Source organism: Hyperolius riggenbachi, chromosome 11, assembly GCF_040937935.1.
Source record: "Hyperolius riggenbachi isolate aHypRig1 chromosome 11, aHypRig1.pri, whole genome shotgun sequence".
In the NCBI taxonomy this organism is placed as follows: Eukaryota; Metazoa; Chordata; class Amphibia; order Anura; family Hyperoliidae; genus Hyperolius; species Hyperolius riggenbachi.
The window spans coordinates 175,061,043-175,087,182 of record NC_090656.1 but is presented as its reverse complement, the minus strand read 5'-3'; the positions used below and the strand labels follow the sequence as shown (position 1 = coordinate 175,087,182).

Genomic DNA, 26,140 nt, shown 5'->3' with positions numbered 1-26,140 from the left:
TGTATCATTGTTATATCCATAAGCATCATCTCTAAAACAATTCTTAGCATGACTGATTTCTAAGGCTCCGCCCTTAATGCCGTCACACTTACGCTGACGTGAAGCAGTTGAGGCTTGATATCATTGCCCCACCTCCTCTGTGAGTAAAACAAACCCGTTCCTTGGAGCGGTTCTTTAACACTATAACTAAAGATCAGAGCAGCTCTACCACAAGAATAGCAAACAGTAAAGGCCAGCATTGCAGTGATGTGTTATTTTGGCATGTCCACTAATAAAAAGTTTTTCTGTTTGTACTAAGAATATGGTTTATGCAGTTTCATATTAAAATTCAGCTTGTATCCTTCTATATAGCGTAAGAAAGTTAACAGGGGAGTTAAAATTATTTGGTAACACATGCACAACTGTAATGACTGTGTCAGGGCTACAGTTCCGTAAAAGGAGCCATTTTTAGGAGTTACTAGTCAGGCTCCTTGATTCTGCTCAAGGCAAGTTATTTTATATATTTTTTTATTTTTTTTGTTTTTTTAAACTTTAAACATACATTCTGAGAAATTTCATAAATTGGCTGTGCGAGGGATTCCCTTTATGACAAGCAAATACATTCCCCCACTAGGTGGACTGAAAAGACAGCACTTGGAACACAGTCATCAGGAGACATCTCAGCCAGAAGAACGGAGATCTTCTGTTGTGACGGACACGGGAGGCTTGGCGAAGCAGCGATGCTACAGCCAGCATCTGGACGCTGCTACGAGGAGCGCTGTCAATCTCGGCTCAGGGTGCACCACGCAGCTGCAAAACAACACAAATATGCATGTAATAACTACAGCTCCAATATGGCCATACAAGAACTCTCTCGCAGTAAAACAAAGGCATAAAGTCCCTTTCTAAAAACAAATAGTACGTGTCATCAAGGAGTGTAACTAGAGCCTTCACGACCCCTCCTATTGTGGAGGGGGCCTCAGCTGCTGCAGAGGGGCACCAGGTTTGCCTCTTGGGCTACAGCACCAATTTAGGCGGCGAGGGTATCAGGGCAGGCAGAAAACTATTAAAAAGTATGTTAGACAACTTCTTTAAAACCATTCATTGTAAAGGAAAAATAGCTCAACGCTTCTTACCCGGCACAGACACACTGGAGACAGATTCTGGCTGAATGAGGACATCCACCTTCACATGCTGAAACTGCTTACACGGCCCACTCTGCAGGTGCCTGTGGGAAGACCCATAAATCAGCTAAAAAGAGAACTACAGTTGTACTGGAAGTCCTAACGGTTCCTGTAGTTCACAACTAAAGGAGTTTTGCAACATAGCCATATGTGCGTCACCACAGAACTGCAATCATGTGTAAGGACCTAAGCTCTTGATAATGTATAAATATCAGATTATAGTAATGCCAGAAGTATACATCACATTATGACCTGGCAGACTGTGAATCTTGCAGATGAATGTGCAGAGTCTCGAAGCTTAGCAATTCATTATGCAGGGCAGAACCTACACTCCTGCCCTATGAAGCGTTCTATGCCACTTCATGCACTTCTAAACTCTGTCAGCGGCTGCTGTATAAGCCAGACCGCACTCTGCAGGCTTCTAAACTGTCACCTTAGATTCAGCTTTATTAGCACAGAATGCCAAAAGGTGTGTTGTTGCCTCTTAACCCCACATCTTTTCACTAACATGTCACAGCAAGTGTAGTAACCTGTCTCATGGTGACACATGGACAAGTGTGGAGACTGTCATCCCCATCAACACAAGGAGAGAATTCATGGATGTTGGCTTTGTACCACTTGGGGAGATAATACAATTCCTGAGCCATCGGTCGCCAGTCTCTTCCCTGTGCTTGATAAGAGAACCTCATTTCCTGAGCGAGTTCTGAGCTATATGTAGATTGAGAGTGCCCTGGTTTTTAACAGGTTGTCCTTTGATTCAATGGTTTTATCAATTCCAATACTAAGGCCTGGTACACACTTTCTATTACGATTGGCCAATCGCTGACCAATGTTACCACTTCCAAATACAGTGCTGCCCATAATTATTCATACCCCTGGCAAATTTTGACTTAAAATTACTTTTATTCAACCAGCAAGTAATTTTTTGATGGGAAATGACATAGGTCTCTTCCAAAAGATAATAAGACAATGTACAAAAGGCATTATTGTGGGGAAAAAAAACATTTCTCAGTTTTTATTTAAGTTTGAGCGAAAAGTGTCCAGTCCAAAATTATTCATACCCTTCACAAACTATCACAGTCTGTGGGAAAAACGAAAGTTCTATACCATTCCAAATAATCCAAGGTGTTCTAAAGCATCCTACTTACCTTGATTGATTAGGAACAGCTGTTTTAACCAATTCAACAGGTGAAAAACAGCAGCTCTCTGCAGTTGGTTTGTGGACAGTCCTGGCTAAGACAAAGGAGCTCAGTGAGGACCTTCGGCTGCACATTGTGACTGCTCACAAGTCAGGAAAGGGCTACAAGGCCATTTCTAAATGTTTTCCAGTTGAAGTGGCTGCAGTGCAAAGTATTATTAAAAAATTCAAGGTGTTCTGCACCGTGGAAAATCTCAGAGGACGTGGTCGGAAGCCAAAAGTGACACCTTTGCTGGGCAGGAGATTAGTGAGAGAGGTGATAAAGAATCCAATGATCACCAGCAAGGCCATCCTGGTGAATATGGGCTCTGCTGGTGGCAATGTCTAAAGGCAGACAATCCAACGGACACTGCACACTGCTGGGTTCCACTGATGCAGAACAAGGACACTAATTTTCCAGATAAGGCACACAAAAGCTTGCTTGACCTTTGCAAATGTTCATCTGGACAAGTAAGAAGACTTCTGGTCTTTTGTGAAACAAAAATTGAATTGTTTGGTCACCATATTTCCTTCATTTGGGGTAAAAAAGGAGATCCCTTCAACCCAAAGAACACCATCCCCACTGTCAAACATGGTGGTGGGAACCTAATGCTTTGGGGTAGTTTTTTTTACAGTCAATGGACCAGGGAATCTAATCACAGTAAACGGCACCATGAAAAAAAAGTAGCACATGAGGATTTTCAACGACAACATCAGGCAGTCTGCAGAGAAACTTGGCCTTGGCCACCAATGGACATTTCAGCATGACAATGACCCAAAACACACAGCAAAAGTGGAGAAGAAATTCTTAGCAGATAACAGCATTAACGTTTTGGAGTGGCCCACCAGAGTCCTGACTTGAATCCAATTGAGAATCTGTAGAGGGAGCTAAAGATCAGGGTGATGGCAAGAAGACCCTCCAACCTGAAAGATTTGGGGCTCATTGCTAAAGATGAATGGGCAAAAATACCCCTGGAGACATGCAAAAAGATGGTCTGCAATTATAGGAAGCATTTGATTGTTGTAATAGCTAATAAAGGCTTTTATATTGATTATTGAGAAGGGTAAGAATAATTTTGGATTGGACACTTTTTTGCTCAAATATAAATAAAAGCTGAGAAATGTTTTTTTCCACAATAATGCCTCTTGTACGTTGTCTTATTATCTTTTGGGAGACACCTATGTCATACCCGTCAAAAAAATTACTCGCTGGTTGAATAAAAGTCTTTTATCTTTAACTTTAAGTCAAAATTTGCCAGGGGTATGAATAATTATGGGCAGCAATGTAGCATGAGAGCTTCTAATCATAGTATTCAATATGTTTTGACCCTTATGCTACATGGAGGTGGTAAAATTGGTCAGTGATTGGCCAATCATAATTGAACGTGTGTACAAGGCCGGTTACACACATCAGAAAAAAAAAAGATCTTTGCAAACTGAGGAATTTATCTGCCGCGTAGGTTTGTCAGGAAGGTTTGGAAGACTAATTGTTCTAAATATGATGTACACATGCAAAAGATCAGTTCATGCAAAAGACCACGAAAATGCTTTTGTAGTCAATTTATTTCCTTCTTTTTCACACATGCGCATGCACACAGAAGTTAAAAGACAACTGTAGCAAGAGAGCTATGGAGGCTGCCACATTTATTTCCTTTTAAACAATACCAGGTGCCTGGCTGTCCTGCTGATCCTCTGCCTCTAATACTTTCAGCCATAGACCCTGAACAAGCATGCAGCAGATCAGATGTTTCTGACACAAATCTGTCAAAATTAGCTGCATGCTTGTTTCTGGTGTTATTTAGACACTACTGCCGCCAAATAGAACAGCAGGGCTGCCAGAGAACGGGTTTTGTTTAAAAGGAAATAAATACTGCAGCCTCCATATTCTTCTCACTTAAGTTGTCCTTTAACGAACAATCATCTACCGAGGAGCATTTTAAAGATTGAGAGATAAATATCTTTTGTGTACATCTTTTGAGGTTTTTGTAAACTTCTTTTTTTTTAACAAAGATTATCTGCAGATGATTTTTGCCTTTTTTATTTTCCATAGAGTATTATCTCATGGGACTAGCCAGGAGGAGGAGAGAGGGCAATATACAGCAATATGTGCATCAAAAATCTGCTGTCGGTGCAGCAGCAACCTCCAAAAATGTAAGCTGGATATGTACAAATGCCTACGTCTGCAGTTCTCAGGCACCACTGCTTGCACATATTGTGTGTTCTGCTTCTGTCAGCATCTGCTGGTGCGGTCTTTGTTCCAGCGCTCTCCCCAGAGGTTCTTACCCAGGCACTCTGCCCAACAATTGTAGGAAATCGCCGGGCTATAACAGTTTCTGGCTCTCCTCCTCTCTTCTGTTTTGCTCACTTTTCTTTGATAGTCATTCCAATCTTCAGCGATCCCAACCATTGGTCCCATCTTATTTGTGATTGTGCAAGAGGGGGAAACATGCCCCCAGGTGTAAATAAAACCAGTGGTGGAGAATGAAGGCATTTCCTGCGCTCACGGCACTATAGAAGTGGCAGGCTGCACCCAGAGTTCCTACAGAACAGTCTTGCTCAAAGGCTCTTCTCAATTTCAGGCATTACAAACTCTGCATGCTCTAGCCCAAAGACAAGACAATATTGTATCCAGAGGGAAGAGACCGAGGCTGTCCCTGCCGCTTATTGAAAGGACCTCTTCAGTGAACAAGCACCAAAAGTGTGAAACGATCATCCAAAGTTCATCTGTCTTGTCACCCACACAGCTGTGCATAGCCGTCCCACCAGATTTGCTATACATTGCATTTCCTTTCCTTTAAATTATATTAGCAGCAGTGCCAGCATCTGTCTCTCCTCTCTGGATCAATAAAACAAGGTTAAAAGCCAATAAAAACAATAGTAGAGAGGAGGCTTACCTCAAACAATGACACTATTAGTAGTGTAAGAACACATTTATTAAACAATGGCAACACATTTCTTGGGCACAACCTACTTCTTCATGCCAAGTATTTGTGCCAAGAAAAATAATGCAGCCAAGCTTTAAGTGTCTCTGGGGCCTATTTTTCCCACAGAAAACGACCATCCCAACAATCACCCGAGTGGAGAACGGCTTGTAATCTCTACATGCCTCCTTGGTTGGTTGCCCTTACCAGCAACCTGCTTTTGGGAGTACCCTGCTTCTTTTATACTCCTCAAGAAACTCACAAGTACTACACCATTTGGGCTCATGTTTATTTTTGAAGGTGCAACGTCATCTCACCTCTCTGTCATTGGCTCGTGAAACTAGACAGGGCAAGGGATAGCCAGCCACCCTTTTATACCCTCCTGGCGGTAAGCCTGAGCTCAGCTCGGGCTATGCCATGCAGGAGGATTTTTCAGGCCCTGCTGGGCCGATTTGCACAATTTTTTTTTATTACACGCAGCTAGCACTTTGCTAGCTGCGTGCAGTGCCCGATCGCTGCCGCTCGACGCCGATTCGCCGCTACCCGCCGCGCAATGCCGCCCCTCCCCCCAGACCCCATGCGCAGCCTGGCCAATCAGTGCCAGGCAGCGCTGAGGGGTGGATCGGGACTCCCTTTGACGATCCCGCCGTCGCCATGGCAACGGGGGAAGCCCTAATGGAAATCCCGTTCAGAACGGGATCTCCGGACGGGCTTGATCGCCGGAGGCGATCGAAGAGGGTGGGAGGATGCAGCTGCAAAGCGTCTGTCATGTAGCTAGCGCTAGGCTAGCTACATGATTTTAAAAAAAAAATTAAAAAAATAGTGCTGCGCTGTTCCCTGGCGGTTTTATTTGACCGCCAGGAGGGTTAAGTATCACTGGGAAGGGGATATTAGTTCTGCAGTAGCTGCTCACCTGTTTACCAATTATTACCATTATCATAGCGTGGACACCCAGACAATGTAATGTCACAGGGCAGGACCCAGCCACTGTCACGGAGCGTACCAATTTCTCCTATTGAAAAGGCTTATTAAAACGGAGCGGTGGCTGGCTTTCATCGTGTGATGTAAGCCAGCCACCTCTCCTTTTTAATAAGTTTTAATGTATTTTATTTTAATTGGGCGCCTCCACTCACCAGTTATTACTATTTACACCTATGCTGGTAGGTTGAAATTTTATAGTTTACTCCCATGGTTGGGATGTTGTTCCCTCATCTAGAAGTCTACATTCCGGAGAGTGACCACTGAGGGTCAGTTACCCCAACCCAAGTGGGATTCTCCCATAGGCCATGTAGATGGTTATGTTTCAGAGCAACCCAGACGTGAATCATTTTCTCTAACCCTTTCATCAGAAGGTGTTACCTAACAGTTCGCACTAATGTCTCCTAGTTTTCTACTTTTATATATTCTTCCAGTTTCCTTTCTATTCTGGTTTACCCATTAAAAGCCTAAACCGATTGAAACTGAAAAACAGAGAAAAATATGAAACTTCCAATCTTACTGCAGGAGTAATTAGCTGCACAGAGCATAAGCTTGTTACTCAATTTTAACACCTGGACTAATCCATCCATTGATTGACAGCAAACTTAATTTCAAAGCAAGCTCTGCTACGTTATTTTTGAGGGTGCACAGATGGTGGTTAGATGATGCCACCTCTCACAATAGAACACTCCAGAAGAAAGAGTCGTCACTGCTCTTTGAAGTCCAGTTATTTAATTATTACAGGTTAATAACCAACATTCGCTTTCATTTAACACAGCTGTGGGAGATTCTCAGTCAAGGCAAGCACCACTCACATTCAGTGCTGATTGTGGCTAAAATGCCCCCCCCCCCCCCGACCTGCACCCCCACCCATAGGTAACAAAGCTCTAGACGTCAAAGCCCCTTTTCCAAGGGAGCCGCATTATATGGTTCCTTTTGTTTTTTTCCTCCCCCTCAGATAATAGCAGGTTTTCCACTGTGGCCCCAAGACCAAGCTAATGGACCACCAAAGTCTCCTCCAAAGTAAACAGTGGTCCCCAAAGGCCCCTGAATAGTACTCCTATGGGACCAATCTTACCTATCTAGCTAGTGCGATTCCCCCTTTAGTCTGTGTCCTTCTGTCTTCATCCTTGTGGGTGCCTCCTCTTCTCTCAACCTGGCATCATATACATACTCACCTAACACTAAGTGACTGGCAGGAGGGGGGGGGGGGGCATCAGCCAGCTCCAGAGCCATGGACAATTGCCCAGGCTGACCTTATGGAAGCACCGGTCCTGCTCACATTAAAGCAGTAGAAGGTGGTGACACTGTAGACTCCTTCCCAGAACAATTTGGTAAGAGTGTCACTGACCATTTCTGTGTGAGCCAAGCCATTACCAACACTAAATGAAAAACATTCCAGATTGTCTGGACACAACAAAATCATTTCTCGGAACTTATGTGTGAGGTATGTGTAGCGCTATCTTGTTATCTCGTGATTTGTAGTTATGTCAATGGCAGGTGATTCTTTTCTTCTTCTAAAAACTAGGTGTAAATTAAAATGTGACGGCAGTTCTATGCTGAGCATTTATCCATGACACTCACCTCTTCCAATCCTCCTCTGTTTCCCAAAATTCATACACAATATAGGTAACCGAATCTGGAAGTCGTACAGCAGTAACACTGAAAGACAAAAAGAAAAAAAAAATCATGCAGTACCGGTGATAAAAATGCCAGAATGGATATGGATATATACAGTATACTGTGTGTGTGTGTGTGTGTGTGTATATATATATATATATATATATATATATATATATATATATATATATATATATATATACACACACGCATATACACTAAATATCTATCTGTCTGTCTATCTCTTCAAGATCCCCACTACCAAGGTTACAGACATATATACTGATGGTATTATTTATTACAATTTAAATGACTACCACATGTACTCGCATATAAGCCGACCCACACATGAGCCGAGGTACCCACTTTTCCCTCAGAAACCAGGAAAAAGTGATTGACTCGCATATAAGCTCCCTCCCCAGTATAGCCCCCTCCACAGTAGCCAGATGTGCCCCAAGGATGATACAGCTGTGTCTCAATACATGACTAGATGGTGTCATAGATTTGAGACACAGAGATTGCCACACAGGAAGAATCCCTGATCATTGCACAACTAACACATTGCTTGCACGCTACGCAAGACAGGGGACACAGGTAGTCTTGCGCAGCTCACTCTGCACACCATGTTGCAGGGGATGGTGGCACAGACACAGCAGGAGGCCAGCTGGCAAGAGCAGGATCACTAGTGCAAGATTCTTATGCTCCTCTACCAGTAACAAAACCTGCACCTGCTCCACCACCCCTTCTGCTCCTCTGACTCACGTATAAGCCCATGGGTAACTTTTCAGCACATAATTTGTGCTGAAAAATTAGGCTTATACGTGAGTATTTAAAGGAGAACTGTAGTGAAAGGTATATGGTGGCAGCCATATTTATTTCCTTTTAAGCAATACCAGTTGCCTGGCTGTACTGCTGATTCTCTGTCTCTAATAGTATTAGCCACAAGCCCTGAACAAGCATGCAGCAGATCCGGTGTTTGACATTTTTGTCAGATCTGACAAGATTAGCTGCATGCTTGTTTCTGGTGTGATTCGGACACTACTACAGGAAAATAGCTCAGCAGGGCTGCCAGGCAACTGGTATTGCTTAAAAGGAAATCAATATGGCAGCCTCCATATACCTCTCACTACAGTTCTCCTTTAAGGTATATTTCAAATGTCTATATGCATTGTGGCAATAATGACATATGAGTAGCATATATAGTATAAGTAGTACATCAGTGCTAATGACTGAAATGTGCTAATCCAACAAAAACAATATGGCATTGATTCTGACTCTAATCTAATAGAAACAAAACTTCTGGAGCTGGGGGTTAATTCTGAATAGATAGTGGCAGAGGGACATAGCATTACATCACTACATGAAATTCCTGCAGTAAATACATGGCTATCTAATGTGCTCCTCCAGACTTTGTAACTGCAGTTATCGGTTAATAAATATTAAAGCTATTCAAAATAGCCCCCATCACTAGAGAACCAGTTGTCCACATCCACACCTGAAGGTCCAAGTCATCCAAACAGCCAGATTTCTGTGTACAATTCATAGAAATGATTTACACCGTGTCACCACTCCAACTGGTCTGCTGAATAGAATAAATAAATAGATATACCAGAGGGAGTGGTGTTAGGGCCATTAGGCATTGATAACCAGTAGTTTTGTTTCATTGATGAAGATATAATTAGGAGATACACGAGATAGCAACCAGTGACCTTTATGAGTGAACCACCACACACTTTAGCATGTATGGTCAGTTAAGGAAATGCAAAGGCTTGGAGTTTACTTGCCACTTATTACAAAAATGATGCAAAACACATTTTTCTTGTGCATGACTATGGGCTTTTTAGTTGACCTACGGTTGAACTACGACTATGAGCATCCCTGGTGACCCTTTGATGGTGGTCATGATTATGTATATTTTTGTTTAAGTTTATTATATTTCTTTATATTATATATATATATATATATATATATATATATATATTTTTTTTTTTTTTTTTTTGGGGGGGGGGGGGTAATTAAAGGGATTGTGGAAGAGTTTATTAACACGAAACAAACCGGTGCTATAGCCTAAACATATAGCAAGTTGTTGCTGCCTATGTTACTTGTTTGCATACAGATTGTATTTATAATGGCAAAAGCCTTTCTGAATGACTTGTAAAGCCTACTTCTAATGAGTTCTTTGATTGTACTCCGATTTATTGTACAGAGCATCTTTAAATATGTTGAAGAGAATTTATTGAAGATGATATAAGTTGTGTATTGTTCCTGTAATAAAGAAGTAATAATACTGCAAGCCTTTGCATTCCCAAGGATTATATACAGTATATATTGACTGTTCATATATACTAATTATAGTAGTTTTGTTTATTCAGCTTGGGGTGCCTTAACCAAAGCTAAATGTAGAGGGCAAGAATCAGAGAAAATAAAGTTAGCAACCAGGGAGGGCAGGAGGTAATAGGGTATTAGATGGGTGGATGTTAGCATGAGTTAGGAAGGGGTTAATGTTCGGAGTGGTGGTTAGTATTCAGGAAGGGGTCAACGTTAGGAGTGAAGGTTAAGACCAGGCATCAGAAGAAGAGTTAATACTGGGGGAGGTAGTTGGGTTTAGGTCTCAGGGAGGTGATTTAGCATTGGGAAAGGTTATAGTCATCAGGACATCAGAAAAGGGGTTAATATTAGGGTAGAAGTAAGGGTAAAGCCTCAGGGATGGGATTTAGTATCAAGAGAGGTTGTGGTTAGGCATCAGGACAAGGGTAATTTTGAGGGAGGTGGCAAACCCTCGGAGAGGATTTAGCACCTGGAAAGGTTAGGGTTAGGCAACAAAGGTGGGGTTAACATAAGAGGTGAGATAAGGGTTAGACGTAGAAAAGGGGATTTAGCATAGAAAGGGGTCACTCAGGGTTTGGTGATTAATCAACAGAAGGTGTCTAAACACTGACAAAAACTCAGCAGAAAAATAAAAACAACCACAGAGTAATTAGCAATGACTGCCAATACTCTGCACCCAAACTTGCCATGTCTAATCCATAAATACATGACACGCTAGGCACGGAGCTACCACTGCTGGAATTGCTCGGTAAAGATGACACAAAAGTTGAAGTTCTCATTTCCCCAAAGCTTTACAGTCTGATAATAACTTACTGGAAGCACTCTCCCTGGCCAGATACATTCTTCAAGTATTGCTTCAGAGAGCTGCAGAACTCGCCCGCAGACTTCTGGGAAATCTTCATCTCGTGTCTCACCAAGAAGAGGTACTAATGAGAGGAGCAGAAGAATTGGACAATCAAATCATGACTTCAATATCTCACAAAAGATGGCCTAGAGCATACGGCGGTTTAACAGGACAAATTCCACTTAGAACAGGTCTCGCCATGGTCGACCAATGAACTACAGTGCACATGCTCAGCATCATATCCACAGGTTGTCTTTTGGAAATACATTTATAAGTGCTGGCAACATTGCTGCAGAGGTTGAAGGGGTAGGATGTCAGCCTGTCAGTGTTTAGACCATAGGCTGCATCAAATTGCTCTGCACGGCTGTTGTCACGGAACAAAGCCTCTTCTAAGGATGATGCACAAGAAAGTCTGCAGAACGGCGCGCCGAAAAATGGGGAGATGCGTGCCGCGGCAAAAAAATGGGGGCTGCGGCGCTGAAAATGAGCGTGGCCATGACATTGTATGGGCGGAGCTAACATAATGATGTAACAGTGAGGCATAAGAAAGCAGTGTTTACGCCATGATGTGGTCAAAATCATGGGTGTGCAAAAACTGTGATGCTATTTAATAGTATACCGTAACCCCAAAGCAGCAAACATAGCCAACTATGACCATTAAATAATAAATGCAGCAACAGTTACCCCAGACACCAGAAAATAAACGCAATGTGGGCACATTTCAGCACAAAATAAACGCAATAGGGGCACATTTCAGCACAAAATAAACGCAATGTGGGCACATTTCAGCACAAAAGAAACGCAATGTGGGCACATTTCAGCACAAAATAAACGCAATGTGGGCACATTTCAGCACAAAATAAACGCAATGAGCAACATTTCAGCACAAAATAAACGCAATAGGGGCACATTTCACCTGGGAAAAAAAAGAATTTATTCACCTGGCAGAAGTCTCCTCTCGCTCCTGGCCGGCCTCTGGCGCGCTGCTCCTGGGACCGTCTTGCTCCTCCTCCTACAGTCTCCCGCGCTGACAGGCAGAGCAGGGCTACGGCAAGATGGTGCCCGAAGCCCTGTACTGGAGACACAAATAGTCTCCAGTACAGGGCTTCGGCAGCCATCTTACCGTAGCCCTGCTCGCCTGCCGGTGTCGGAACACCGGAAGACTAAGGAGGCTGGAGCGAGGCTGCGGGCAATGAACTGGCACGGCGTCTATAGAAGCCGCTGCCAGTTCATGCAGTTACAGTGGCCAGAGTCCCGAGGCCGGGACGTCCCGCAGCTAAAAGCAGGACGTTTCCCGGGACCTCATGCTGCCTGGGACAGCGGACCCCGAATCCGGGACGCGTCCCGGGCAATCTGGGACTCGTCCCGGGCAATCCGGGACATCTGGTCACTCTAGCTCAGGACATGGATTACTGGGATTATGTCCTCTAGTCTGATAAGACCAAGATGAACTTATTTGGTTCAGATGGTGTCAAGCATGTGTGGCAGTAACTAGGTGAAGGGTACAAAGACAAGTGTGTCTTGCCTACAGTCAAGAATGCTGGTGGGAGTGCCATGGTTTAGGGCTGAATGAGTGCTGCCAACACTGGAGAACTACAATTCATTGACGGAACCATGAATTATTGTACATGTACTGTGACATACCGAAGCAGAGCATAATCCCCTCTCTTTGGAAATTGGGCCACAGGGCAGTATTCTAACATAATGGCCCCAAACACACCTCCAAGAAGACTACTGCCTTGATAAAGAAACTGAGGTTACAGGTGCCGGACTGGCCAAGCATGTCTTCAAACCTAAACTATATTGAGCATCTGTGGGGCATCCTCAAGAGAAAGGGCGAGGAGTGCAAAGTCTCTAACATCCACCAGCTTCGTCATGGAGGAAGGGGAAGAGGATTGCAGTGGAAACTGTGAGGTGTATTTATCTTTCAGGGACAACAAAGGGACAATATGTATTGTGGGAGACATCATATGCTCACTCCAACCGGAATAATTACAAATACTTTCCGTTTTAAAGGACAACTGAAGTAAGAAGAATATGGAGGCTGCCATATTTATTTTCTTTTAAAGAGAACCCGAGGTGGAATTTAATTATGCTAGTGGGGCACAGAGGCTGGTTGTGCACACTAACACCAGCCTCTGTTGCCCCATGGTGTGCCTCCAGGACCCCCCTGCGTGCCGCTATACCCCCCGCAGTGCTGGCGACACGCAGCGTGTCGCCAGCACAATGTTTACCTCTGCCTGTCTGTTAGCGCCGCTCCCCCGCCTCCTCCGCATCGGCGCTACCCGCCCGCGTCACTTCCCTCCAATCAGCGGGAGGGAAGGGACGCGGGCGGGTAGCGCCGATGCGGAGGAGGCGGGGGAGCGGCGCTAACAGACAGGCAGAGGTAAACATTGTGCTGGCGACACGCTGTGTGTTAGTGTGCACAACCAGCCTCTGTGCCCCACTAGCATAATTAAATCCCACCTCGGGTTCTCTTTAAACAATACCAGTTGCCTGGCAGTCCTGCTGATCTATTTGGCTGCAGCAGTGCCTGAATAACACCAGAAACAAGCATGCAGCTAATCTTGTCAGATCTGACAATTGGCATGATTCACAAAGCTTTTTCACCTTACCTATGTTACATTTTTAAACTCCCAAAGAGCAAAAATATAATAAGATTGAGGTAAGAAAAGACGCTGAAATTAGGCTAATCAGGAACAACTTACTTTGAGTTATTATTTTGCTTATAAATGTCCTGAAAGGTTATTTTTATTAATTTGGAGAAAAAGAAGTCATTTTTGAGAAATTTTGTGAATTAAGCCCAATGTCGGAAACATCTAATCTGCATATGCTTGTTCAGGGTCTCTGGCTAAAAGTATTAGAGGAAAAAAAGGAAATAAATATGGCAGCCTCCATATCCCTCTCACTTCAGGTGTTGGGAACCTTAACAGAGGGATATGGAGAGGTATATGGATGTTTCATTTTAAACAATACCAGTTTCCTGGCAGTCCTGCTGATCTCTTTGGATGCAGTAGTAAGTGGATCACACACCTGAAACAAGCATGCAGCTAATCCAGTCTGATTTCAGTCAGAGCACCTCATCTGCATGCTAGCTGAGGGGCTGTGGCTAATAGCATTAAAGAGAACCAGAGACGAAGCACCCTCATGTATTTTATTACATTTATCATTGGGAACATGACAGTAAACACCTACCCTGCTTTTAGTTTTATTCTTCTCAGTCTAATCTATCTGTTACCAACTGTGATAAGAATCCACCGACTGAGTCAGTCTAGGTTTGACCTGGAATCATTATAGCTGAGTCACTCTTCTGTGGAGTCTTTTCAAGCCCAAGCCTGCCCCCTCCTGGCTCAAATTTCCTACTCAGAGCTGTTGATATGGGAGGGGCTGCTGCTGCCGAGAAAGAAGCTCTGAAACAGACAAGTGTATCTGTGTGCACTGTGCAGCCAGTCATTATCTACGGCAGAGTTCCCCAACCCTGTCCTCAAGGCCCACCAACAGTACATGTTTTAGAGAAAACCACACACAATCACAGGTGAGGTAATTAGTGTCTCAGCAGAGCTGATTAACTCCCTCTGTGGATTTCCACAAAAGATGCACTGTTGGTGGGCCTTGAGGACAGGGTTGGGGAACACTGATCTACGGTATGCAGTTTCATAACTATGAGAGACACTTCCTACAGGCAGCCACACAGCATACCAGAATAATCAAGTTGAAAGCAGACAGCTGAAAGGCTGCAGCAGCCCTGCTTGTCTATAGTCTCATAGAGGCTAGACAGCACATCCAGAACACCTCATAACCTGGAAGCAGAAGGGATATGAGCCGGCGGCCATATTGGATATTTCCTGGAGCAATAATGGATAAAAAACACTCAAAAAGGCACACCAGAGCGGCAAAATTATCGGGTAGAGCATTTATTCTTTACAAGCTATCAACTGATATGTTTATTCTGTGTGAATCGTTCATCTCTGGTTCCCTTTAAAGACACAAGATCAGCAGGAGAGTCAGGCAACTGGTATAATTTTAAAATAAAAAATCCTTATCCTTCTCAGTTTAGGTTCCCTTTAAGAAGGCACATTTCTGTTTTGCATAGCATTTTAGTAAAAGAGCTTGTTGGTCTTTTTGAACCCCTTACACACTCTTAGGAGTTTTGGTTCACCATGAGCTTGCTGGGTTGTCTGTAACTCTAGTTTTTCACCTTGTTTTGATCAACAAAGAATCGACTTTTGCTTTCAGAGCATGGGGGCACAATAATGTTCAGATCAAATGTGAAGGAGAATTGCATAGGATCTCACTTGTAGTGTGTGAGCCACCAGCTTTTTTTTTTTTTTTTTTTTTTTTTGAGTTTTACTTTGGACCCCCTCAAGCAGTCCATACATAACTATTGATATGAAGAACCAAAATTTGCCCAGGACAGCCACAATGTCAGAGAGGTGTAAGCAGGAAAGGGGATTGTTAATGGGTACCACTAATGCAATACAATACAATACCATTTGTAAAGGGCTTTTCTCCCATAGGACTTAAAGCGCATAGTTATGTCTCAGAACAAGACCAGAGGAAACAGTCAGGTGTTCATAAATGCCAGACTAAAGCGGTGGGTTTTACGTTTGGACTTAAATGCTTCCAGGGGTGGAGCCGATTGGGTGTGGCAGGGAGTTTCAAAGTGTAGGGGCAGCATGACAAAGGCTCTGTCTCCAAAGGTTTTGAGGTGGACCCTGGGGGTGACCAAGGTATTCCATCCTTTTTGTGAGGAAACACGGAAAAGCAGCCGCTTGCTCTCAGAGCAGGGCGGCTGCTTCCGTGTCCAGCATGGCGGCGTGGCGGGGAGAAACCGCCGCAGGCCGCGTGGGCAGCAGAGGACGCGGAGAAGCCGCCGCATGCAGTGCGACGGCTCCCGCGGCGGATAGCGGAGACGCTGCTGGTGTGGCTGGGACGCATAGTCCCTCTGGGGTGAGAGTGACACGCGCGCGCGCTGAGGCAGGGAAAATATGGCAGCTAGAAGTGAGTCACCTGACCAGGCTGGTCAGCTGACTCTGGCTCCACTCCTCATTGGTCCAGCAATTGGGGAGGTGCTGGAGAGATCACTGTGTATTTATACTGCCGACTGTTCAGTTGCTGGTTGTCTGGCGTTGCGAACACAACGTGGGAGCACTCAGACCCTTAGTCAGATCCTTAAGTGTGCCGGGACCAGCTGGAGCTGTAATCCTACACTTAGCTAGATTCTGTTGATAGCTTAAAGTACTAGTTTGATTGTGATTATCTGTTATGACCCTTTGCCTGCCTGACTATCCTCCTGAACTCTGATCTTGTACCTTGCCATTCTGATACTCTGTTGCCGAACCCCGGCTCGTTCTTAGACTCTGCTTCTGCCTCCTGACTTTGTACCTCGATATATCTGATACCCTGTTGCCGAACCCTGCCTGTACCTTAGACTCCGCCTCTGCCTTCTGAATCTGTACTTTATCTGTCCGTGTGTTACGACCTGGCTTGTCCGACCTCGAGAACCGACCTTACTATTAGAGGCGGTTCCCCGTCCTGTTAGTGACACTTCCTCCAGAGTGTCACTCTCAGATAATCCTTCCTACTCTCAGCCTGACTCCTCCCGCTGTGGAGAATTTAGGTCTTCGGAAGGAATCCGTGCAGTACTCCTTACTGCTCTGAGGCCTAGTCCTCTAAGTGTTACTGTTACACCAAACACTACACTCTACTCGGGTGTACAGAGGTTAGCTGGTATATCGGATTATCGGTGATACTGCAGATCACTTATAATTTGGTATATATCTGTATTCCCAGTGATACTGCTGATCACCGGTAATCAGATCCTCTCTGTGCTCCACCGTTCGTTACACTTTTGATCTAAGATTGTGTGTGTGTGTGTGGGGGGGGGGGGGGATGTGATGCAGTTGCTAATATAAGAACATATAGAGGTAACATTACCAAAACCAATAAAAAGCTAATACAGTATAGCGTTTGAAGGAGGGCGTGCGGTGAGGTTCCAACCTCTAAAGGTTGTATTGCCAAGCCGCTGGCTTTACTGCTGGGGCTAAGTGATATATATGTGTGCTCATAAAACCCACTCAGTATAGAATGCAATAAAACTAGTAGTACTCCAATTTGTCCCCAGTGTACATTATACAATGCTGTGTAAAATGGAGATAGTGGGGGGAGAGGTGATCTACATTCATTCTGCCCCTTTATCAGCGCCTCGTCTGCAGCTATAACAGCAGTGTTTGGTTTAGTGTGGAAGGCATACATTAAAATTTCTAATGTAATCCCCTGGGAAGAGCTAGGTAAGTGAAAAGCCTGCAGGCATCCTTTGTCCTAAAAAATAAATAGTGACACGCACTAAACCGGCTGTGACATCTTCATTTAAATAAAATGTCACGGAAATCTGGCACATTTTCAGCCTAGGAGAGAAATTCTACAAATGACATCAAGGTCCCTGTGTAATTATACTTCAGCCTGCCTGTTCCTGCGAAGGAGCGAGGAATGGTGATAAATCAGGCCATTTCTTCTGTCACATCCTATACTCACCGCAGAAGCAGTATTCTCGCTGTCAGAGAGTCTTTGGTGCAAATCAAACGATATGGTCTGAAAGGAGAAAAAACTCTTACACTTCCATTCCAGATACTGATCACGGATGCAGCCTATGGTGCCCATACACGGTACAATAAAACCATATGTTTTCCCCAAAACTTCCCAGTTTTCCCCAAAACGATCAAATCAAATTAAAGTGGACCCAAATTAAAAATACAACATTTCAGAAATAAAATCTATTTTCTAACTTATAATAATAAATAGCAGCCTTTTTTCAGCTGTAGGATGACAAATATAAAATATTTTACATTTATTGGAGAAACCCCTCCCTTCCTTTCAAATTGCCGGACAAAATCCAGCAAACTGATGGAGTAGGTGGTGTCCAGCAAAGGAGGAATTGCTAATGGCTGCCACCTGTTCTGGAAAGAGAAGGGTGAAAAGCATGCACTGAAATGATCATAGGTTTGAAGGAGTGTTTATTTATCTTTGTATGTGTCAGAGTGCTGCAACTAAATATTTTGAATGAAAACAAGGTTTGGTTTGGGTCCGCTTTAGGAAAATCAAAAGAATCTTTTTTTTTTGATCAATAAAAATGAACGATATCCTGTTTTTTTCATCATAATACAATCGGGCAGGTTGGAAAATCTTTATATTTGATCTAAAGAAAAAATAAACAATATTATCTAATCAAAAATCACTGTACCATGAATGAGCAGCATTAGGTTCTCTGCAGAGTCCAGATAAGGCGTCTAGTTAAAAATGGCGCCGGCAAAAAAATGGCGCCCCCTTCTGCCCGATATATGTTTAAAACGATATTTATCGTTTTAAAGGTTAAAATAGTGCAGACCTTTTGAACGAAATTCATCGTTTTAAAACTTTTTTTTTTTTCGTGCCTGAACGATATTTATCGTTTTAACCCTTGCTTTGCTGCCGTTTGGAAAATATCTGCCCGCCGGCTTTAATGTTTAATAGCAAAGCCCCCTTAAAAGCTACAAACACCAAATTTGCAGGGAATGTTAAGAAGAAAATTGTGAACAAGAGGAAAAACATTTTTTTCAGAAAGACCTTATAAAATTTGTGGGTTATGTTCAGAGTGTGGGAAATGTTTTGAAAAAAATGACGTGGGGTCCCCCCTCCCGAGCCTCTGTAACCCCTTGTCTCCCATGCAGGCTGGGATAGCCAGAATGCGGAGCCCCGGCCGACTGGGGCTTCGCACCCTGAGCTATACCAGCCCGCATGGTCCATGGTATGGGGGGGCTTCGGGGGGGAGGGGCGGCCAAGCCTTCCCCTCCCCCCCGGAGCCCTTGCCCAATCCATGGACAAGGGGCTCTTCCCCACCTCCGGTGCCCCAGGAGGAGGTGGGGGCGACGACTCCCTGGGGGGGGGGTTCATGGTGGCATCTGGGAGTCCCCTTTAAGAAGGGGACCCCCAGATGCCCACCCCCCTCCCAGGAGAAATGAGTATAGGGCTACTTTGTACCCCTTACCCATTTCCACAAAGGGCTAAATGAAATAAAAACACAACAACGAGAAAAGTCCTTTAATGTTCTAAATTAACCAGAAATACTTACCTGTACCTTTAAGAAAAAAATCCCACGTCAATTAGGTCCCACGACAGTATCCTCTGTCTTGCGACCTTCTGTTACATCTTGATTGAAGATCTCCGCCGCCCCGACGCCACACACGCCGCCTCCGCCGCACTGCTCTTAGCTATACTTAGTATAGCTAAGAGCAAAAAGCATCTTTAAATTTTAGCTCCAATGGTCCCCATTGGTTCCTTAACAGACCAATGGGGATCAGGAGGATCCCCATTGGTCGATAAGGAACCAATGGGGAGCCTTGGAGCCAAAATTTAAAGATGCTTTTTGTTCTCAGCTATACTTAGTATAGCTGAGAGTTGCGTCTATGCATCTATATAGACGCATTAGCGCTAGCTGCCGCTGCCCTCCCTGCCTCCCCCCACCTGTCACCCTCACCCATGCTGGCACCCATGGGTGCATTGGGTGTCAGCATGGGTGAGGGTGACAGGTGGGGGGAGGCAGGGAGGGCAGCGGCAGCTAGCGCTAATGCGTCTACATAGACGCATAGACGCAACTCTCAGCTATACTTAGTATAGCTGAGAGCAGTGCGGCGGAGGCGGCGTGTGTGGCGTCGGGGCGGCGGAGATTTTCAATCAAGATGTATCAGAAGATCGCAAGATGGAGGATACTGTCGTGGGACCTGATTGGCGTGGGATTTTTTTCTTAAAGGTACAGGTAAGTATTTGTGGTTAATTTAGAACATTAAATGACTTTTCTCGTGGTTGTGTTTTTATTTCATTTAACCCTTTGTGGAAATGGGTAAGGGCCACTTTGTACCTCTATACTCATTTCTCCTGGGAGGGGGGGTGGGCATCTGGGGGTCCCCTTCTTAAAGGGGACTCCCAGATGCCACCATGAACCCCCCCCCAGGGAGTCGTCGCCCCCCGCTTCCACCTGGGGCAAGGGAGGCGGGGAAGAGCCCCTTGTCCATGGATTTGACAAGGGGCTCCGGGGGGGAGGGGGAGGCTTGGCCGCCCCTCCCCCCCGGAGCCCCCCCCACACCATGGACCATGCGGGCTGGTATAGCTCAGGGTGCGAAGCCCCAGTCGGCCGGGGCTCCGCATTCTGGCTATCCCATCCTGCATGGGGGACAAGGGGTTACAGAGGCTCGGGAGGGGGGACCCCACGTCGTCTTTTTTTTAAATTTGGTATCAATTTTTATTTTTTTTAATGTTCTGAGTGAGGGAAATAAATATAAAAAAAAAACGACGTGGGGTCCCCCCTCCCGAGCCTCTGTAACCCCTTGTCCCCCATGCAGGCTGGGATAGCCAGAATGCGGAGCCCCGGCCGACTGGGGCTTCGCACCCTGAGCTATACCAGCCCGCATGGTCCATGGTATGGGGGGGCTTCGGGGGGGAGGGGCGGCCAAGCCTTCCCCTCCCCCCCGGAGCCCTTGTCCAATGCATGGACAAGGGGCTCTTCCCCACCTCCGGTGCCCCAGGAGGAGGTGGGGGCGACGACTCCCTGGGGGGGGGGGGTTCATGGTGGCATCTGGGAGTCCCCTTTAAGAAGGGGACCCCAAGATGCCCACCCCCTCCCAGGAGAAATGAGTATAGGGCTACTTTGTACCCCTTACCCATTTCAACAAAGGGTTAAATGAAATAAAAACACAACCACGAGAAAAGTCCTTTAATGCTCTAAATTAACCACAAATACTTACCTGGACCTTTAAGAAAAAAATCCCACGCCAATCAGGTCCTACGACAGTATCCTCCATCTTGCGATCTTCTGATACATCTTGATTGAAGATCTCCGCCGCCCCGACGCCACACACGCCGCCTCCGCCGCACTGCTCTCAGCTATACTAAGTATAGCTGAGAGTTGCGTCTATGCGTCTATATAGACGCATTAGCGCTAGCTGCCGCTGCCCTCCCTACCTCCCCCCACCTGTCACCCTCACCCATGCTGACACCCAATGCACCCATGGGTGCCAGCATGGGTGAGGGTGACAGGTGGGGGGAGGCAGGGAGGGCAGCGGCAGCTAGCGCTAATGCGTCTATATAGATGCATAGACGCAACTCTCAGCTATACTAAGTATAGCTGAGAACAAAAAGCATCTTTAAATTTTGGCTCCAAGGCTCCCCATTGGTTCCTTACCGACCAATGGGGATCCTCCTGATCCCCATTGGTCTGTTAAGGAACCAATGGGGACCATTGGAGCTAAAATTTAAAGATGCTTTTTGCTCTTAGCTATACTAAGTATAGCTAAGAGCAGTGCGGCGGAGGCGGCGTGTGTGGCGTCGGGGCGGCGGAGATCTTCAATCAAGATGTAACAGAAGGTCGCAAGACAGAGGATACTGTCGTGGGACCTAATTGACGTGGGATTTTTTTCTTAAAGTTACAGGTAAGTATTTCTGGTTAATTTAGAACATTAAAGGACTTTTCTCGTTGTTGTGTTTTTATTTCATTTAACCCTTTGTGGAAATGGGTAAGGGGTACAAAGTAGCCCTATACTCATTTCTCCTGGGAGGGGGGTGGGCATCTGGGGGTCCCCTTCTTAAAGGGGACTCCCAGATGCCACCATGAACCCCGCCCCCAGGGAGTCATCGCCCCCACCTCCTCCTGGGGCACCGGAGGTGGGGAAGAGCCCCTTGTCCATGGATTGGACAAGGGCTCCGGGGGGAAGGGGAAGGCTTGGCCGCCCCTCCCCCCCGAAGCCCCCCCATACCATGGACCATGCGGGCTGGTATAGCTCAGGGTGCGAAGCCCCAGTCGGCCGGGGCTCCGCATTCTGTCTATCCCAGCCTGCATGGGAGACAAGGGGTTACAGAGGCTCGGGAGGGGGGACCCCACGTCATTTTTTTTAAAACATTTCCCACACTCTGAACATAACCCACAAATTTTAATTAAAAAAAAAAATTGAATAAAATTTTTCAATTTTTTTTTAAATATTGTTTCCCAGTATCTTTCTAACATATCCTGCAAATTTGGTGTTGCTAGGATTTAAGGGGACTTTGTTATTAACTTCTAAAGTTGGCGGAAAAAGTTTCCATGGAAATGTCAGTACGCGATTTAAATAGATACATTTCCTCTTTGAAGATTTAAACTCGATTTTCTCAAAAACTATAAGGTCTTTTTGAACAATTTTTTTTCTTCGTGTTCCCACTATTCTTCTTAACATTCCCTACACATTTGGGGTTTCTGGCATTTAAAGGGGCTTTGCTATTAACCGCTAAAGTCGGCGGGCGTTTAATTTTCCCACGGTCAGAAGAAGAATATTCAAAATCGATTTTCCTTAAAAACTATAAGGTCTTTCTGAAAATTTTTTTTTTCCTCTTGTTCACAACTTTTTCTCAACATTCCCTGCAAATTTGGTGTTTGTAGCTTTTAAGGGGGCTTTGCTATTAAACATTAAAGCCGGCGGGCAGATATTTTCCAAACGGCAGCAAAGCAAGGGTTAAAACGATAAATATCGTCTGGGAGCAATATAAATATAAACGATAAATATCGTTTTTAAAGCCGGCGCCATTTTTTAGCTGTCAAAAACGAAAAATAACTAGCGATAGTGGTTCTCTATGGGGCGCCGTTTTTTAACTACGATAACTGGCACCATTTTTAACGGACCCCCCAGATAAGAGCTGGTCCCGGTTTCACCATGACCCCCAATCTGTCCAGTGATCCCTGCACAGACACCTGCTAAAGTCGCCCATACATCAGACATTGTTTGGCCAGATCGACCATGAGACAGATCTGTTGCCTGCCAATACATTACAGGTAGATTCCCAATAAATTTCATGCTCAAATCGATCAGGAATCGGCCATGTGGCGCCACGACGCTGGCCCGATGCTGTACCTCTTAATGGTCAATGTGCCCCCCGGGGCCTAGTGCACTATACATTACCTGTCCACATCTGCCGCTGGCTCCGGGTGCTGTCCTCTGTCTATACACGCGCCCCACGTGGTTTGCCCGGAGTAACATAGGCGTGTGTGATGTCACAAATGCACCCACGTGTACGTCGGTGACCACGTTGGCTGAATGTATGGACGGAGGACGGCACCTGGAGCCAGCTAGGAGGCAGTGGCAGATAGGTAATATATAGTGCACTAGGCATATGGGGGGGGGGCACATCGAACATTAAGGGGGACAGCGTCTGATTTCGTCACCTTTGTCCCGATATCACTCGCCGTTACCCCCACGTACCAAACAGACTATGATGACCTGACATCTTGTAGCATGTCAGCGCTATATAAATAATAATAGCCAACTTAAGTTCTGGTTTAGCATATTTTAATTCCAAGTTAACTCATCCTTTCAGGCAAATGTGAAATCCGGAACAGTCCTGCATCACTAAGCACAGAATTGTACCTGGCGGTCTCAGGAGTACCCGCTAAGACGGTAACATTTTGGAACATGGATTTAAACATGTCACCTTAGGCCACAGGGGTGTGACAAGCTCGCTGCCACTGCTGTTCTTGGTTAATTCTCATCGGGAAGAGCTGTGTGGCTTGAGAGCAGGTCACAGTGATACCAACAGACAGAGCAGCTCCAATCACAGAACAATGAGTCACCTTGTTTTCCAGTCTTCCGATCAGCTCAGCCAGTCGATTAATCTGAGCCTCCAGGCCTTCTTCCTTCACATCTGAGCAGCCTGCATGCACAGAAACACAACACATACAGCCTCCTACTCAGCACTGTTCCCACAAAATGTCAGTTATAGGAGGGGGTCAGTAGGTCTCAGGTCATGTGTTAGTCAGGAGTTGTGACAGGAGTATGGACACTGCTATCAGGGTGTGCTACACCACTCAGAACAAGGAATAACTACTAAAGGAGAACTCCAACCAAAACAGAAAATGACAATACAGTTACAGGCTGAATAGAAATGATTAAAGATTCGAAGGAATAAATGTATCTTTTTGGTTTGCAGTTATATTCATCTAAAAAATTAAGGTGGACCTGATCTCAGAACTTCCTCTCTGCTCTAAAAGATACGCAACAGCATAATAACCTTAAGGTCACATTCACAGTGCCACGTTGGGGAGCTGCGTTATTAAGTCATACAACACAGCTTACCAAACTGCAATAATAATCCTACGGGCCGTTCACAGTGTGACGTTATCATTGCGTTGAAAATGTTGCGTTGTGGTAAATCACTGTTTACAGTGTGTTACCTCTAAACGCAGACAGGTTGCGGTTTTAATGTCGCATTAAACCGCAACGTCCCACTGTGAATATGCCCTTAAAGAAAAACATTTCTTTGTTACAGCTAATATAAATCCTGCAATAAGAGCCGGTTCGTGCTTGCTCTAAAAAACGTATCCGTGGCTCCGGTTTTCAGCTCGGATCAAAACCGGAGCCACGGATAGCAATGTTAAAAATAGCTGCCGTCTTCACACAACCAAAAAGAACAGATCCGTCTGCATTTAGGGGGAACCGTTTTCAAAACCTGAAAGGACGTTCCAGATTTGCAGCATTTTCCCGGACCGCACATGGATCCGGATACAGGAGGGGTAGTGGAAGGCAGTGCAAAAACAGATCTGCCTCTACACAGGCTATTCTTGCACACAAAACGGAGGGAGATCCGCATAGCCTACTGCCTGCTTCTCCCATTCATGTCACCCCAATAGGTGTCCCCCAGGTAGCCTGGGGGGTAGCAGCCAGGGCATGGGGGTAGCGGGCACAGCGGCGGGGAGGGGGTCGCCCCCTCTCCCTCACCTGCCCCCCCCCCCCCCCCGTCCCTGCTTCCCCTCCAGCTATTTGCGGCAAAAGTAAAGAGTGTGGGGGGGGGGGGAAGAGTTTTGGGAGGTTACTTTTCTTCCTCTGCTCGCCACATGACTTCCGGCAATGCCGCCCATGAGAGAGTGGCATTGCAGGAAGTCACGGTGTAGCCCAGCCAATCAAAGCTGCCCCCTGGCTCTTTTATCTGAACTAAGTAATGGAAGAAGTGGCTACTAGAACCTCATAGTGGTGACAGTGACCCTGGGTGACAAGGGACCCAGAGAAGGAAGAACAGGAGCTGTGTGGACTGGAGGAAGGTTAATTCTGGAGGATGCGCCCAGGATTCTACCGTATCCTCTGTACAACATTATATGGCTGCACAGTAGCGTTAACGGCAAATTTAAAGACAGATTAAAGTAGAAATACCTATTCACATGGTATTCTATGCCTTGCTTGGAGTTCTCCATGAAATTCTAACAACTTAAACAACTCACATACAGGGCTGCGAAAAACTGACCTGTACCATATACTAACACTGTCAGAGTGAGTAACGCATGAAGAGAAAGGAGAAAAAAAAACACATACAAACTTAAATATAAACAGCATACAAGTTGTAATTTCAAGACTAAACTAAGTGCCATTATCTGAAGATATGCTCCTACTATACTGCAGCTTATTGAATTACCCTGTAGAGGTGAATCCCATAGATTCACCTCTAGAGAAGGCCATTGCCATGCCAATAATTGTGGCTTATGTGTCAATATCATGTAAACATTATGCAGTTTGGAATTGAACCAAAGAAAACTGCCAGGAAGTGCATTTGACTGGCCTAATTCCAAGCTGCATAAAACATGCAAGTCAGAATTATTAGCATCTCACTGAACATCTCGATTTACCACCAAATCAATCAATAATCAATTACAACTGGTGGAAGGATTCACCCTCAATCCAGCAGACAGCTGCAGGAAGTGAAGAAGACCGGCAGCCAGAGGTCTGGTAAGTGGTTTCCACTGTACGCAGCTCTGCAAAATGAGTGATTGAGAGAGGCAGGCCCCATGGCTCCACCCATTTACTGCCAGTTGACTGAAACGGCCAGTTGAAAGAGTCCCAGTTAACAGAGACGCTACTGTATTTTCTTATTGCGGGTGGTTTAAAAGACAGCCTTTTGACAAGTTTTGAAACTATATCCTAGGAAAAAACTCAAAAGAAAAAATGAATTGTATAAGTGCTACTGTGTTCTCTATGCTGCTCACTGTTTCTCCAGTATTCACTTGTGTCATTTAGGCCTCAATTCACGGAGCATTATCAAACGTTTATTAAACACTTTATCAAACGTT

General features: G+C 45.2%; 1 protein-coding gene across 4 annotated transcripts in view; it reads right to left on the bottom strand.

The window, feature by feature from the left end:
• Nucleotides 1-490: 490 nt before the first annotated feature.
• NECAB2 (N-terminal EF-hand calcium binding protein 2) overlaps nucleotides 491-26,140 on the bottom strand; it is a 378,886-nt gene continuing 353,236 nt past the window's right edge. For 3 of the 4 annotated variants that reach the window (XM_068259472.1, XM_068259475.1, XM_068259474.1), the window contains 7 exons: nucleotides 25,321-25,338; nucleotides 23,657-23,736; nucleotides 17,566-17,622; nucleotides 11,001-11,113; nucleotides 7,824-7,901; nucleotides 1,116-1,207; nucleotides 491-789 (listed from right to left, as the gene is read on the bottom strand). In XM_068259472.1, the coding sequence (XP_068115573.1) occupies nucleotides 761-789; nucleotides 1,116-1,207; nucleotides 7,824-7,901; nucleotides 11,001-11,113; nucleotides 17,566-17,622; nucleotides 23,657-23,736; nucleotides 25,321-25,338 (467 nt within the window). In that variant the 3' untranslated portion in view covers nucleotides 491-760. The remainder of the gene's footprint in view (nucleotides 790-1,115; nucleotides 1,208-7,823; nucleotides 7,902-11,000; nucleotides 11,114-17,565; nucleotides 17,623-23,656; nucleotides 23,737-25,320; nucleotides 25,339-26,140) is intronic. The other variant, XM_068259473.1, reaches the window with a different exon arrangement.